Source organism: Ammodytes marinus (assembly GCF_949987685.1).
Source record: "Ammodytes marinus genome assembly, chromosome: 4".
Classification (NCBI taxonomy): Eukaryota; Metazoa; Chordata; class Actinopteri; order Uranoscopiformes; family Ammodytidae; genus Ammodytes; species Ammodytes marinus.
In genome coordinates, this window is record NC_137233.1 from 18,207,774 (window position 1) to 18,222,271 (window position 14,498).

The window sequence follows — 14,498 nt, forward strand, 5'->3', positions numbered from 1 at the left end:
CGCTTCACGGAATCCGGAGATGTAAAGTTTTTGAATGTGCGATGTTCGGTGTGGGAGTTATAGCCCCAAACGCGTTTTCTTTGCTTTTTGTGGTTTTGGTGCCCCCTATGGATGACATTCGCAAAACTGTGTCATATAGAAAGATGCAGCTCAATGTACCGAACAAGTGGATGTCAAGTTTTTGAATGTGTGATGTTTGGTGTGGGAGTTATAGCCCCACACGCGTTTTCTTTGCTTTTTGTGGTTTTGGCGCCCCCTATGGATGACATTCGCAAAACTGTGTTAGATGGAAAGATGCAGCTCAATGTACCGAACAAGTGGATGTCAAGTTTTTGAATGTGGGATGTTCGGTTTGGGAGTTGTAGATCAAAAGGCAAAAAAATTGCAGAGAAAGATGCTCAAGTGGATAAGGAGATGTATACTTTTTGTGTTTTTGGCGCCCCCTTTTGGCGAAATTTTCCATTTTTTTTGAGGATGTTCAATAGGACAGTACGACCATATTTCTAAAATATTGTCTTGATACGATGTATAGTTTTGGATTTATGATCACTTACGTACAAGGTATTACAAGGAAGCTAATCGGCGAATCTTTAAAGCGCTACCGTTTGGTCTTCCGATGGTCGTAGAAAAATTATTTGACCAACTTTTGCTCGTGGGAGTCGGTAGAGCATAATGCTTTTGGTTTCGTCCAAATCGGGCAAAAACTGTAGGAGGAGTATGTTTTGGTGACTGACACAGTTTTTGCGACGTAGCGAAAAATGTATATATACGCAAATGGGCGTGGCCTATCTCAAAAGATGCATCTGACTTGTGTGCATCTGTGGATATAAAGTTTTTGACTGTCGGACATTCGGTGAGGAAGTTATACACGTTTTCCTTTTTTTGTAGCGCCACCTAGTGGTCGGCATGTCTGAATTTTTTTGTCTGCGTACCAGGCATGGACCTGGATGTAGTCATGCAAGTGGCATGTCTCAACCATTTATGGTTTGGGCTGCAGCACCACTTTTACGTAAGGAATAGGAATAATCCCTACAAGAACAATAGGGTTCCCTGCCCAGCAGGGCTATGGAACCGCGTTGCTCTGCAAAACGCGGTCCCAGGCCCTTCTCGGGCTTGGCCCCCTAATAATAATGCAGTGCTTGATATTTCCATGGCAGATTGTTTTCGACCAGGGTGGTAGCCAATGTTGTAATTGCATTATTTAAACAGTTGACTGATAGCAACTTTTTCCTCCTTTTTTTTCTGATGGACAGAGATTCGTAACCAGCTGGTGGAGCAGTTCAAATGCTTGGAGCAACAGTCTGAGTCACGCATCCAGCTGCTTCAGGACTTGCAGGATTTCTTCCGGCGCAAGGCAGAGATCGAAGTGGAATACTCCCGCAGCTTAGAGAAACTGGCCGAAAGGTTCTCCTCCAAGATCCGCAGCTCAAGGGAACACCAACAGTTCAAGTGAGTGTCCCTCCCTCCCTGCTGCTCACCCTAAATACAGACACACACATGCTGCTGAATCTCTCTCATGGACAGTGTGAGTGTTTGTGCATTTTCGAGAGGTTGTGTGCAAGGTTTCCAAGTTAATGGGGACCTCATATTTTATATATATATATATACATATATATTTTATATTATATTGAACAAATATTGTATGCACATCTCTCTTACTTAACTTGATGTAGCATAGTTTTTATTTCAGCCCACAGTTTTACCTCCAGCCTTTTTCTCAAGCTCAGGCTGCAAGTAACATGTAGCATGTAGCCTGACCTGCGAAACCCAGGGCAAAAAAAGTCCATAAACGCCTCATTGCTATTTGCATACTGTAATACTTAAAGGAGTCTCTTGAAGGGGTCTGAGTGGCAATACAAAATAAATACAGCTGAAACAATAAAGTTGGGTGACAAAATGAGGCTCCCTCATGTGTTGGTTATACTGTGACTCTGAACCTTATTGTTCTCTTTTATGTATTTTTTTCTGCAGAAGTTACTGTTCCTTTTTACCGCTAATGTGTGACCATACCAGAGGGAATCGGTATGCCGCAGTATCTTTACCATCCTCTAAGCGCTTCACTGTTTATAGCCCTGCTGCTAATCACGGAGCCTTGTTTGATAACACAGTGCAGAACTGTACAACAGAATACTCCATTACGTTTATGCGCTGCCAGGGAACATCTTTTATTACAGTCAGGCTCTTAACGATGTCCAGGAAGGTCAGCCGGCTCTGGCGTGATGATGAGGATGCAGTTCATTAAAGAAGTTATAGACAATAACACATTCAATGTGCTGGTGTTTATAGAAGAAGGCCCCGAGTTCAGCTTCATGCTTCATTATGTTTTAAACTGCATCCATTATATATAAAGATGGCCGACTTTACACGTGCGGACCTTAAGCCGTGGATTGTGTTGGCATCAATGTGGAGATTTGATATTACATTAAATAAAAACATGTCATTAGAAAGTAACTTATAGCAAAATTATATGGTATTGTATCTGTTTGCTCAACTGTTGCCAAGATGAACATTTGCAGTTGGAGAGCTAACAGCAAAATACATATCATTCTATTACTGTTCTATTAATTAATACACTAGATGGGTAAACAATTTCTTATTACTCTTATTTGAATTGACCTCTTTTAAATATATTACTTTAATGAAAGAAGGACTGAGTCTTTTAAAGTGAAAGGGAAAGCCAATGGCAAGTAAGAAGGGGGAAACATACATGTTCCTTAGCAGTGAAGGAGGCAGTGAATAATGAAGGCCATTGAGTCAGTCATCAGACATCAGATCAAAATGAGCTCATCCTTGACCCATTTAGATTTGTAGCCCTGCAAACACCCAAACATACGCTGGTGAATTTTAAAGAGGGATTGTCCGCATTGACACCACTGCTCACACATTGGTACATGACTCATGCGGGGCATGAAATTAAGAGCGGCCGCTCCCAAAATCGAACACCTCGGGCGATCAGCTTAGTTCAGTCTGGAAATGGGACACTTACCCAGCTGTGATCTGGCAGCACATCTCAGACATGAATCTACAGCAGCATAGATCTAGACTATGCCCGCCTCGGATTCTTGCAAATGGAAACAGCAGGACTGCATTCCTAACATTTCCGTATTTTTCTAAATTAGTTTTTAAGTTGGAATTGAGACACTGAATCGTCTTCCTCTCAAATGCTCATTGATCTGTTTGTGACAATGTGAGAAAATGAACACACAGATATTAATATATCTCCTGTTCAGGTTTAAAAAGAATAGTTTTGAAAATACAGTAAATCTATATAGTGGAAATGTACAGTAATGTAAAATACGACCATATACAGTATATTTCAGTAAATGAAACCACAATTACTACATTTAATCAGTAAATACTGCTAACCTCTGCATGTGCATATGATGTAGTGCATGCATAGTGCATGCGTACGTTACTTTTCTGCTCTCATTTTGTCAGTTTGGAGATTGTAAGATGGGCTTTACTCAGTTTAAGCTTCCGTCTTTGTCAAATGAAACAATGGTCACTGACCACATGATCCATTGAAACAGATATACCGGCTCTACTTGCCTTTCTGACTTTTTGCCAGTTGTATTATCCTTTATACAAGCCAACCGAGTGGGTTACAGTGACTTTTACAAACCTGGTTTATTTTAGGGTGAGACTCACTTTAATTTGTGAACAGAAAAATAAGACTCACCAAAGTACTTTTACTCGAGTTACATATTTTGGCATCCTTGGCTATCTCGACCCAGGATAAGATCATGTAAAAGTGTGTTAATTTGTGCACGTACTGTATTTAGGAGAAGTGTGTGTGTGTGTGTGTGTGTGTGTGAAATGGAGGAGGATTTGACTGGGTAATTGACTCCAGCTGTGTTAGAGGAGGCATGCTTCACTCTGGCGTCTAAGACTTGGCTGATGGTAGACAGAACTGTGCTGCTGAGAGACAGCGGCTTAACCTCTGGACTGTACAGTTGATGTTATCCACACAGCGAGGGACAGGTGTTAGAAAACCCACCTAATCTTCGGACACATGTTCTAATTATAATATACATGACGCTGCCAAGATCATGGCTGGTTTAGAAACCAATGGCAGTAGCAACACATTAACACAAACACATATACAGTAAAGATACACTTTAATGGTCAACATCCCAGTATGCCGATTTTTAATGCAATATATTTTTCAATGCAAATTCCTCTTTATTCTGCTTGCTTCATTAAAACGCTGTGTATTCAGATTTTTCAAATGTGGAACCCCTAAATAATTGTAGCAAATAAACAAGTAAGCAGTGACAGACCACCGAGTAAGTGTAGGTGGGAGACTAGACACATGTAGAGGATGTAATATTCAGTCACACTGACATTGGTACAACATACACTTTGTCACGCATTCGAAAGGAAACAGTTTGACTTTTTCCTGCTTAAAGGATATCCTTCACAACATTAAATTCACACTAGCGGTATATCATCCAAAACATGATTGAACTTTGTACAGTGCACTCGTAGTCTGAGCAGGCAGGGGATCACAAATCCTTGTAATCAGCTGTGACACGCCCTTTACTGAGCGTTTCCTCCCATTTTGATGTAGTTAAGTTCATGGCCAGGCACCAATACACCTAAGGGCATAGGCAAGAAAAACTTTATTGTGTGTCCAATAAAAACACTTTGTTGGCGCATAGTGCAACCATGTAGCATCAGAAATAAAAAGTAAAACATTTGTTTTGGCCCTATTGCCTCTTTATTTTGCGCAAAAAATGAATTGCTTTTGATTTTCTCTTGAACGTACCTGTGACTGTCTGTCATTGCTCTGATAGTGGTATCTATAGCCTATCATCTTGTGCCTAGTTATGCATTTATGTTTCTGACATTAAAACCAAGCGGTAAGATAAAGTCAGTCACTTTCATATGCGCTGGATCACTTCCTACAGCCTGTTGGCTGAACCCATCCAGTGCAGATTCATTATAGTGGCCAATAGTGGCTGAATGCCACTGTGATTTACAGCTACTGCAGTTACAGCTACACCGCAGCAACCCCACAAGGATAATTTTGCTCCTCCACTTTACCTCATTTCCCACTGAGACACTAAAGGGTTACTTAGCTGCTCCATATTGCAGTTGCTATGCCAGATAGTGCACCTTCCAATTCCTTCCTTCATTCTTCTTACTGGTTCACAGAGAGACAATAGATAACTTGATTGTAATTATGGAGCAGACGTTTTAGGAGCAAATCATAAATGGCAGTAATAATGTACCCCATCAAATTACAGTGAATTGGTATCGTCTGTCATACAGACATAACACCATTAGAGCGGCAACTCATGCAATATTGATATGGAAAATAACCTGTCTGGAAGAGATAAGGCTTGTAGTGGTGTCTGAATGGTTTGGGAGCAAGTGAGGGAGAAATGCGTTTGGTATCTTGACAGTGTTTGTACAGCATATTTGAGTTATTCTAGTTTGGAAGCTGCCTTTCCTCATTTCAGCAGGCCACCGCTTTGAAATAGTTGAAGTGTGATGCCGCCTGTGTACAAAGCACAGCAAAGCTCTTCAAAGAGTCACTATGAAAAACTGTTACACAATTAGTTAAGTTATCATTCTGATGAGTGATGTCTGCTGCTGAAGGATAGGATTATACGCTTTAATGCGGTGGCTTTTGTGCACTGGCACCAAACTACAGCTAGAGCTTTAGTCCCATATACGTAGTGTGACTGTGTGGCTGAACCATGGCTACTCAGGGGCTCTGAGGCACAAAGGGTGAAAGGTTAAACTCTATCTCCCTGGGCTTGGTTTATTTGAACACCGCTCTTGTCATATTGACTTGTCCAGCTGGTGGAAGTCAGCGTGTTCAACATCTCCAGATTCGCTGGTTTGCAGTTAGTTTATTCAGATCTTGTCATGAGTTTTCCGCTCCTCTCGGGCCCCTGTGTCTGTGCAGCTGTGCATTATCAAATGTTGGCAGCGCTTCTCCTCACAAAATAAAGCAAAGAAGTGCTAAATGATGTGCAAATCAGCAATGTAGCATATTGAAGCCCTGCTTGAAATCCGGTGGCAAAAATTCGAATTTGAAGGGCAAAGCTGCCGGCAAGCGCCTACTTGCCCCTTGTCTTTTTAAACTGTGTTTGGCTGGGTCTCCTTTTCCTCGGCTGTTTCATTGATAAGCAGCAGGCAGGCAGTGTGGAGGGGATTAGTGGCCTTCACAGAGCCGAGTCCTGGTTTGATAAATACACACTTGCTTCTGGAAATCTTGGCTCAGACGCATTATAGGTGATTGCCAGGGACTACAGGTGAAAATTAGCCTGCATGGTTAAATCTGGCACATTTACATGTTGAACTTTGGTGCTCATGTTTATTAATGTGCGCTGTCCCTTTTTAAATAAAGAAATAATAAAAAAAAAAAAGATGGTGGCATCGCATACAGCAATGACCAAAGCACTGTTTCTATTCAATGCTTATGTGTTCAGCGTATGTGTACATTGTGGAGACAGCTTGACATCAGTTTATCGTTGAATAGGAGGATTATTGCGTTATTCTCCAACCCTCTTTTATTTATTTTCCACTTCCACTGTCATCATTTTCCACTTCCACATTCACAGATTATACTGCATGTATGTAATGTGAGGCAGTGCAGAACTGGTAAGAAACCATGGACACAATCGGGCAGTGCTTTGCAGGACGAGACAGATGTAATAAGATGCCAGAGAGCTGCACTCGTCTCTCCTCCCCTCCCCTTCCTTCCCACTTCTCTAGAGACTCTCAAAGCTCATCGTTTGCCTCCTGCATGTCAATGATATCCTGTGTATAAATGCCGAGGGCAGGGAGCCATCCTAAGCCCAGCCTTTCTGAAGCCCTGTAGATTAATTGACCCGCAAGCTCTATGGCTGATGCTCAGCCCTTTTACGGGAAATCAGCGAGGAGAAGTGGGTAGAGATGGAAGAATGAGCTTTTGCTGCATGCTGAGGTCGATCCTTTTGTGATAGATAGGCCAGCGTAAGAGTCGGTAAAGTAGTGCCTCCTCAGTCCCATAAAAGAGCTGTGTTTATCAATGTGTTAAAGGACCTAGCTCCCAGAGATGCGGCTGGGACAAAGGCCTAATTACCCACCTCCTGCTCCTAATTCCTATGAAATGAGAACAGCGTCTGGGGAAAAAGGGATTTTGCAGCTTTTGTCAGTTTCTCCCTTCAAGGTTTTAACCCTGATTGTTGTGAAAATATACCTGGCCACTTTAAAGTCCTTATTTTCCCTATAAAGAGGGGTTTTCTCCAAACAATAATAATAAGCTTCCATGTCAGTAGTTGAATTAAGAACAAGTAGTAATACCTCCGAAGATTCAATTTAAATGTATTTGTCTCAAATGCACCGTGGCTTTACAGATGCTGGTGCTGTTCCATCACTTTGGTTCGGACAGAAATATCTATTACTATTATTAATATCTAATAACTATTGGGAATGGCATCGATGTGCCTGTCTTTGTCCAATACTTTGCTTTATGAGTAAAGATCTGCAAAACCAATGATGATTCTATTACCGTTCCTATTAGCATAACAGAGGTGCTAGCATGGCTTAATAATCTTAGTTATGTTTGGTTCGTTATGAACATGATTAGTTTTAAGCCTATAGATTCCAAAATTGTGGATCAATTAAAATATAATCAGAGATATACAGTATGTGCATTTGCAAATAAATAACATTGGTATTCTAGTCTTGTGAAACACCTAATCACCTTAAAGGGAAAACAGTGACTTAAGCAGCAGATTTAGAAGTAGTAAAATAGTGGCAGGTCCACAAAGGAATTAACTGACATGATGAAGCATCTCTCAGACAGATTAGCAGAGACTAGAGGTGCTTGTTCCCTAAAACTCTCAACCACAAATGGCAATTATACACAGAGGACCTGCGTCCCTTACAGGCAGATAGGCCAGCCAAGCAAGAACTGGTGCAAAATGAGGGATGGTGAGAGGGTATTAGAAATAGGCCATCCCAGAGGAGGACTGAAGGAAACTGTTCTCCACACTAGGTTCTCTACTGTTAGTAACATTAAATCCTACCCTTCTTTTGCCTAGTCTGTCGGTCGGGTATATCTCATTTTAGTACAGTCACTAGATGTCCAATTTAATCGTTTTTGTTATCACTTTTTGATTGCATGACTAGAATGTGGCACGGCTTGATGGCCGGGTTTCTCTCTGCTCTTTGAAATTGCCATTACATTTCTGTAACGGCAGATTAATTGACTCGCCTTTTTTTCGAGGAAAAGTGCACCTCGGGACAGACACCATTCTCAATGAAGAAGCAGGCCAGGAAATAAAATGATAGATGGAGTTTACCACTCATGCTGTCCTGTTTTTTCTGCCCTGCTCTGATGCCATGAGAACAAAGTGATGGTGTTCTCTTGATGGAAGTGAGTTCAGGGGCAGAGTTGAGTAAAGGAATAATGGGCAATGCAGTCTGGAGTAGCTGGATATCAACTTCATTAGATGTGATTAGCATTATGGAAGCTCTCTGGAGGGCGGGGGGAGCTCTTTGATGTTGGTGCTCCTGGTTTGCTCCACAGTGAAACCCTATCCGCCCTGCTCTGGCTCTCACTCCTTTGCTCTCATCTTTCGTTCTCTCTTTGTCTCCTCCTCGGGGTTGGTTGATTGATTAATGCTCTGATAGAATCCAGACAAGGGTATGGGGTTTGAAGGGACTATGTTAGTGTGTGTGTGCGTGTGCGTGTGTGTGTGCGCATGTGTGTGTGTGTCTTGTTCGATGTCTATGTGCCTCGGTTGGCCTTTCTATTTGAAAGAACCCGAGGCGGAGACAGTTTAAACTGATTATGCAGCAATCACTGCCCATGACTCCCAGGATCCTTTTGGTCACCAGCCTATTACATTTAACACGTTGATGCTTTGCTTGACAACAGCCATTGATCGGAGTGTGGTGGAGGGCGGAAAAGGAAACAATGGAGTGAGGGATTGAGGTTATCTTTTTTGTTTGCAGGTCTGTGTGAACAGGTCTGTAGCTATATTGTCATCATATACTGTCATCTTTAGTCAAGCAATGGTATATACTGTATTATATTGCCACAAAAACATAGTGCAGCAGTATAAGTTTAATTTTTTTATGTGTAGTATTGCTTTAATTCTTCCAATAATCATCCTTGTGTCGGCCCATCACTAGTCGAGAATGCTTTCCATGAGTTTCTGTAAAAACATCCTTTGTCCCCAGAGAAGAAATCAGAATTTCTTTCACGCACTTTCTGTTAAGTCCAAATGTTTTTTTTTAGCATGTATACTAGTATTGCACATGAACAAAGTTTAACAACATCATAATACATAAACATAAACTTAGCATGCTAGCATTATCATTTTGTGCATAGTAACACACTCGGACATTAGCGAAACACCATGCTACGACATATACTGTACATGGAAATGTTCAATAAAACCAGATTAGGTTTTTTTTTCTGACAGACATGGTAACATTTCTGTTTTCCTCCTGTTTTTTTTTGTTCAGGAAAGACCAGCACCTGCTTTCCTCAGTGAACTGCTGGTACCTGGTGTTGAACCAGACCAGACGGGAGAGCCGAGATCATGCCACTGTCAACGACATCTACACCAACAATGTCATTGTCCGCTTGGCCCAGATCAGCGAGGACGTCATCCGCCTGTTCAAGAAGGTCAGTGAGACTCCTGTCTTTCAAGCAATTAGCTTAAGTATTTGCTAAGTTAAGTTAAGTTGTCTTTATTAGTTTATTATTTACACAAGGCACATTGAAATTTTACTTTTCGCATATCCCCTTTCAAGTTACCACACTTCAGAGGGAGTCAGAGCGCAGGGTCAGCCATAGTACAGCGCGCCTGGAGCAGTTTGGGGTTAAGTGCCTTGCTCAAGGACACAATGGTAGAAATGGTGGGCACTGCAGATGTAATACCAGCCACCACGAGTATTACAAGTAACACCCTCCTGTTTGGTGCCGGGGATCGAACCAGCGACCTCATGGTCACTAGTCGTCCCCCTTTCCTCTAGGCCTCATTGTTATTCCTTGGTGGTACTATAAAGTTAAATCATCAGCAGCTGAAATGAAACCTGCTTTTCAATTTGTTTTGGCTTCAATTCTGTCTTTGGAATATATATACTTGCTTATAGTAGCCATATACAACAGAGGTGAGTTAGTAGAAGGTGTATGAGTTTTGTCTGGCCTGCAGCACATTCCCAACAGTATGGGGAAGGGTGAAGCTAATAAGACCCCCTCAGCCTAACATCATACGGTCCCAACTACTGTGAGCAACGTTTGGCTCACTGTCAGCACATAGCAGAGATGACTGAGGTCTTATCCAAACATCACAACCATGTTTCCACCTTACAGAACTTCCTGTAGGTGAGCTCCACTCTGCCTACTAGGCTGTGTGAGTGTGCGTGCATGCGTGTGTGCGTGCGTGTGTGTGTGTGTGTGTGTGTGTGTGCGTGCGAGTATGTGCGTGTGTGTGTGTGTGTGTGTGTGTACTTCTGTGGATGCATGTGTTTGTCAGAAGCAGTGCCAGCTGAAAAGGCATTTTTAAGATGCCCTCAGGTCGCTTTTTCTATGTTTGATAGAATTAATGGATAGCTCTGCTGCTGCTTGCTTGCAGACTTATTGGGAGGCAATAAATAATATATTATCAACAAAGTTGAGGAGATCTAGAGAAAAAAATTAATTGAAATGGCAAAAGAGCTTTGGATGACTGACTGTTGGACAAAGGGGTCAGGGACAAAAAGTACATATGTTGAGAAAAACTTGATCAAGGGCTCGTCAATATAAACATCTACTAAAACTGAATACATGATAAATGCTATTTAATTTAAAATGTATTGCAATATTCTATGTAGCTGATTGTTAAGGTGCCTTTCCTGCTGTCTGCTCCATTCTTAATGACCCTCAGTATAAATGAATTGCACGTAGAATAAATTTAAACACTGCAGTAGATGCAACTGTGCTACTATTTGCCTCTCATAGAGGGAGGGTTTTAGGAATGAATATTTGTTAGCTTTTCTAGAAGGGTCTTTCGCAATATAGTAACCCTCCAAAGCGCTTACATTGTGTTGCATCACGGTTGTTAACTGGCCGATGGAAGCCGCCCCAGTTCCTCCCCTGAGCCTCTGCAGTCCATGCTAGAGTCGGTCTCCCTTCAGAACCACTGATGCATACAGATGCCGTTCACCAGCTGCTGGGGACCTCTGAGGGGTTTTTACCATTTATCACATTCAGTCCAGTGGGTGCTTGAGTATAGACGAAATGTTTGTACTTCAGGCTAGGTTAGTGAAGAACTATCAGAGCAAGATTTTATTTAAATTTGCTCTTGGATGATTAGTTACATTTCTGACTCACTAGTAACATGTTTTTTCAAGCACCGTTATCATAGCCGAGCAGGGTGTGTACGAAAATGTTAACTCTCATGAGTCTATTAATCCCTCCTCAGTTCGTATGTCTGGTTTGGGGTTTGTGTGTGTGTGTGTGTGTGTGTGTGTGTGTGTGTGTGTGTGTGTGTGTGTGTGTGTGTGTGTGTGTGTGTGTGTGTGTGTGTGTGTGTGTGTGTGTGTGTGTGTGTGTGTGTGTGTGTGTGTGTGTGTGTGTGTGTGTGTGTGTGTGCCTGGGGGGTAGAGGGTAGGGGGGGGGGGGGGGTTGAATTGCATTAGTCCATACTGCATAGGTGCAGACGTGCAGTGAGGTTATATTGATCTGAAAGAAAATGATACCACTCATGAGGATTCATATGTCTAATGACCGTTATTCATCTTGCTGAGTCACCGTGTTGCAGCAGAATGAATGAGTCGGCTGTAAGTAGTGTACCGCTACAAGTAGTGTCTAAGAAAGGTAGTGAACACAGGGGTTTACACAACTATGTTAAACAACATATTAAAAAGCACCTCACACACCGCACACTTTTGTATGTAACTGCACTCCAACAACCATCCAATCTCATTGAATCAACTGGATAGACAAGTGTCGTTCCCGTCCATCACCTGCAAGTTGGACTGTTTTAGATGTTTTAAAAGTCTACTTTCGTGTTGCCTTAGGTAGGCCATTTCCCACCTCCATGCCAAAATGTAGAGCTTTTCACATTACAATACTTAGTCTCACTCATCACAGCAGCCAGGCTTTTTGAAAGATTACCTGTTTTAGCCTCCAGCAGAAGTTTCACAGCACAGAAATAATAATAATAAAAAATGTCAGGGATGGACTGTGCCTTTGTGGTGGCCTGTTCTTTTTAATCATCACCACTGTAATGGGCCTCTGCCTCTGCACTGGAAAAGCCTGAATACCAAGCCAACTGTTGGCTCTATTTTAGCTGATTTATATTGTCTTCGAACAAATGATCGAACGCTGAATCTTATGTATGAGGTCAGAGTCTGTTTTGGTGCCCTTTTCTACCGACCAGCAACTTCCTTCTGCAGCAGGTGATCATCATCTTTGGATATAAAATATATAAGATCCTCAAATTCATACAAAATATTAAGATTGTTCTTTCAACATTATGAGTCCAATTAAACTTTCAATAATGTGACATATTACTGAAAATATGCTTTTCATTAAACTGGTCTAAAAAAAAAGATCATAAAGGCACAATAAAAGTATAATCCATGTCCACTAGGTGTAACACAGTATGTCCTGTGATGTTTTGAGCTGAAAATATTCTCAGGTCTTATAACAGGTGAGACCTTCAGGCGGATATACTGTGGGACAACAAAAGCTGAACATCACAATATGTGAAGGCGAAATAAAAATGGGCTGCAAAACATAAGGCAGACAATAAAGATTATATTTTGTACAAACCCAGTCTGTTCTCAGTTAAATTCTACACTTCACTAAAAAACCCACTAAATCAAATTTGTTTTTGATAAATGGTTTGATACACAATATATCAAACTGAGCTTAAAATGACTTGGTAACATTGAATACTGGCCATGATTGTATTGAAGATGTTTTTGTGTCACCTTTCCTCAAACATTGCAACTTCTTACAAAGAAAATGAAAGTTAGAAGAGGTGTTTCCTCTGTTTTTTTCTCTGTGTCAGACCATCCCACTGAGGTAAAGCTGGGGCTGTTGGTGTATTTTCTCACCTTGCAGTCTTCAAATAATGGTGTCATTATGTTGCAACATGCCACATAATGTGTAACATTATTGCAAAACATGTGTCTCGTGTTTTAACGTATTCATGCTGTGCTGTGTAATGACTAATACAAAGTTGTGAGAGGACCACGAAAAAAAAAATGTTGCTCTCAAAATGAAATGTGAAGCTGAAAATGGGGCTTGTTGCTCATATCGATTTCTATTCATGTCTGTGGAGCACAGAGGGATACTATTGTATTTGACAGAGGATATCACACATTGTCTTCACCGCTTGACTCACTTCACACATGCACACAGATACACATACATACACGCCCAAAGGTAAAATGCGAGTCGCACGTCTTCGCAGTTCGTCAACACTTACAGAGAATGGCTGCATTAAACTTTTGAAGAACAAAATTACAGTCAAATTTTTAATTAACAGAATGTTCATGAAGCTTAAAAACCAAATATGATAACGATCTCAGTCGGGATGAATGTCTTCCCTGAGTCTCCTTTGTTTACGTGAGCCTGCCTCTTGTTACTAAAACTCATGACACACCTATTAGTGTGGCATTACCAACGTCACTAGGATTGGTCCTCTGTACAGATTACAGTGCCAATGCATTGTCGAGATACTTCCATTCACCATGACTCACCGAAGTCATTGCCTCAGCATAACAGACCTGAGGGTAACAGCTGTTATTATTTGTTTTTCACCGGCCTTCTTTCTGCCCCTGCTGTGTTTCAGAGCAAGGACATTGGGATCCAGATGCATGAGGAGCTGGTGAAGGTGACCAATGAACTCTACACTGTGAGTAATAATACACCGTATCTCCTGCAGATCCATCCCTCACTCACACCTTATCTCATCTCTAAGCTCCTCCGCTTCTCTTTCCTCTCTCTTTCTCACAGTAGATTTCATTTATATATATATTTTTTCTCCTGTTATATATCCTTCTTTCCTTCTTTGAAGAAGGGGCTGTTGAGTTTTCCCTGGGAAATTTGCCTTAGCCTTTCAAACTTGACTTTCCCCCGAGTGTACAAGTGAAGCTAATTCAAGTCCTAATGTTGTGTGTCTTTTATGGCTGTGTTGATAACAACAGCAGCAGGGCCCGCTGTTTAGTAGTCTACAAATGGGATTATGAAGATGATGATTGATGAAAGGTGAAATGTGAAAGGAAGATAGCTGGGCAGTTGTAATGAAATGGAACGTGTCTGGGCTCCAATCACCTTTGCATCAGGGGCCTCCTTCAACACTGGTCCTGCTCAAGGGTCACGTCACATCTCTGTGGGTAAAATATATCTGCCTGCTTTAACACAGGACTGTAGCATCCATTGAGAGAGGAAGGGATCTTTTTAGGAGAAATGTTTCCATAGCAATGGACACACACATTCATTTTAGGTTACCAGTTCCAGCTGAGTTGCTTTGTTGTATCTGATGTCGCAC

General features: G+C 41.6%; 1 protein-coding gene across 1 annotated transcript in view; it reads left to right on the forward strand.

Annotated features, from left to right (window-relative positions):
* The window catches only part of srgap3 (SLIT-ROBO Rho GTPase activating protein 3), a 72,909-nt gene that overhangs the window by 16,586 nt on the left and 41,825 nt on the right, over positions 1-14,498 (forward strand). Inside the window, exons 2-4 of the mRNA XM_080026384.1 lie at positions 1,254-1,449; positions 9,475-9,637; positions 13,800-13,862. Coding sequence (XP_079882510.1) covers positions 1,254-1,449; positions 9,475-9,637; positions 13,800-13,862 — 422 coding nt within the window. The remainder of the gene's footprint in view (positions 1-1,253; positions 1,450-9,474; positions 9,638-13,799; positions 13,863-14,498) is intronic.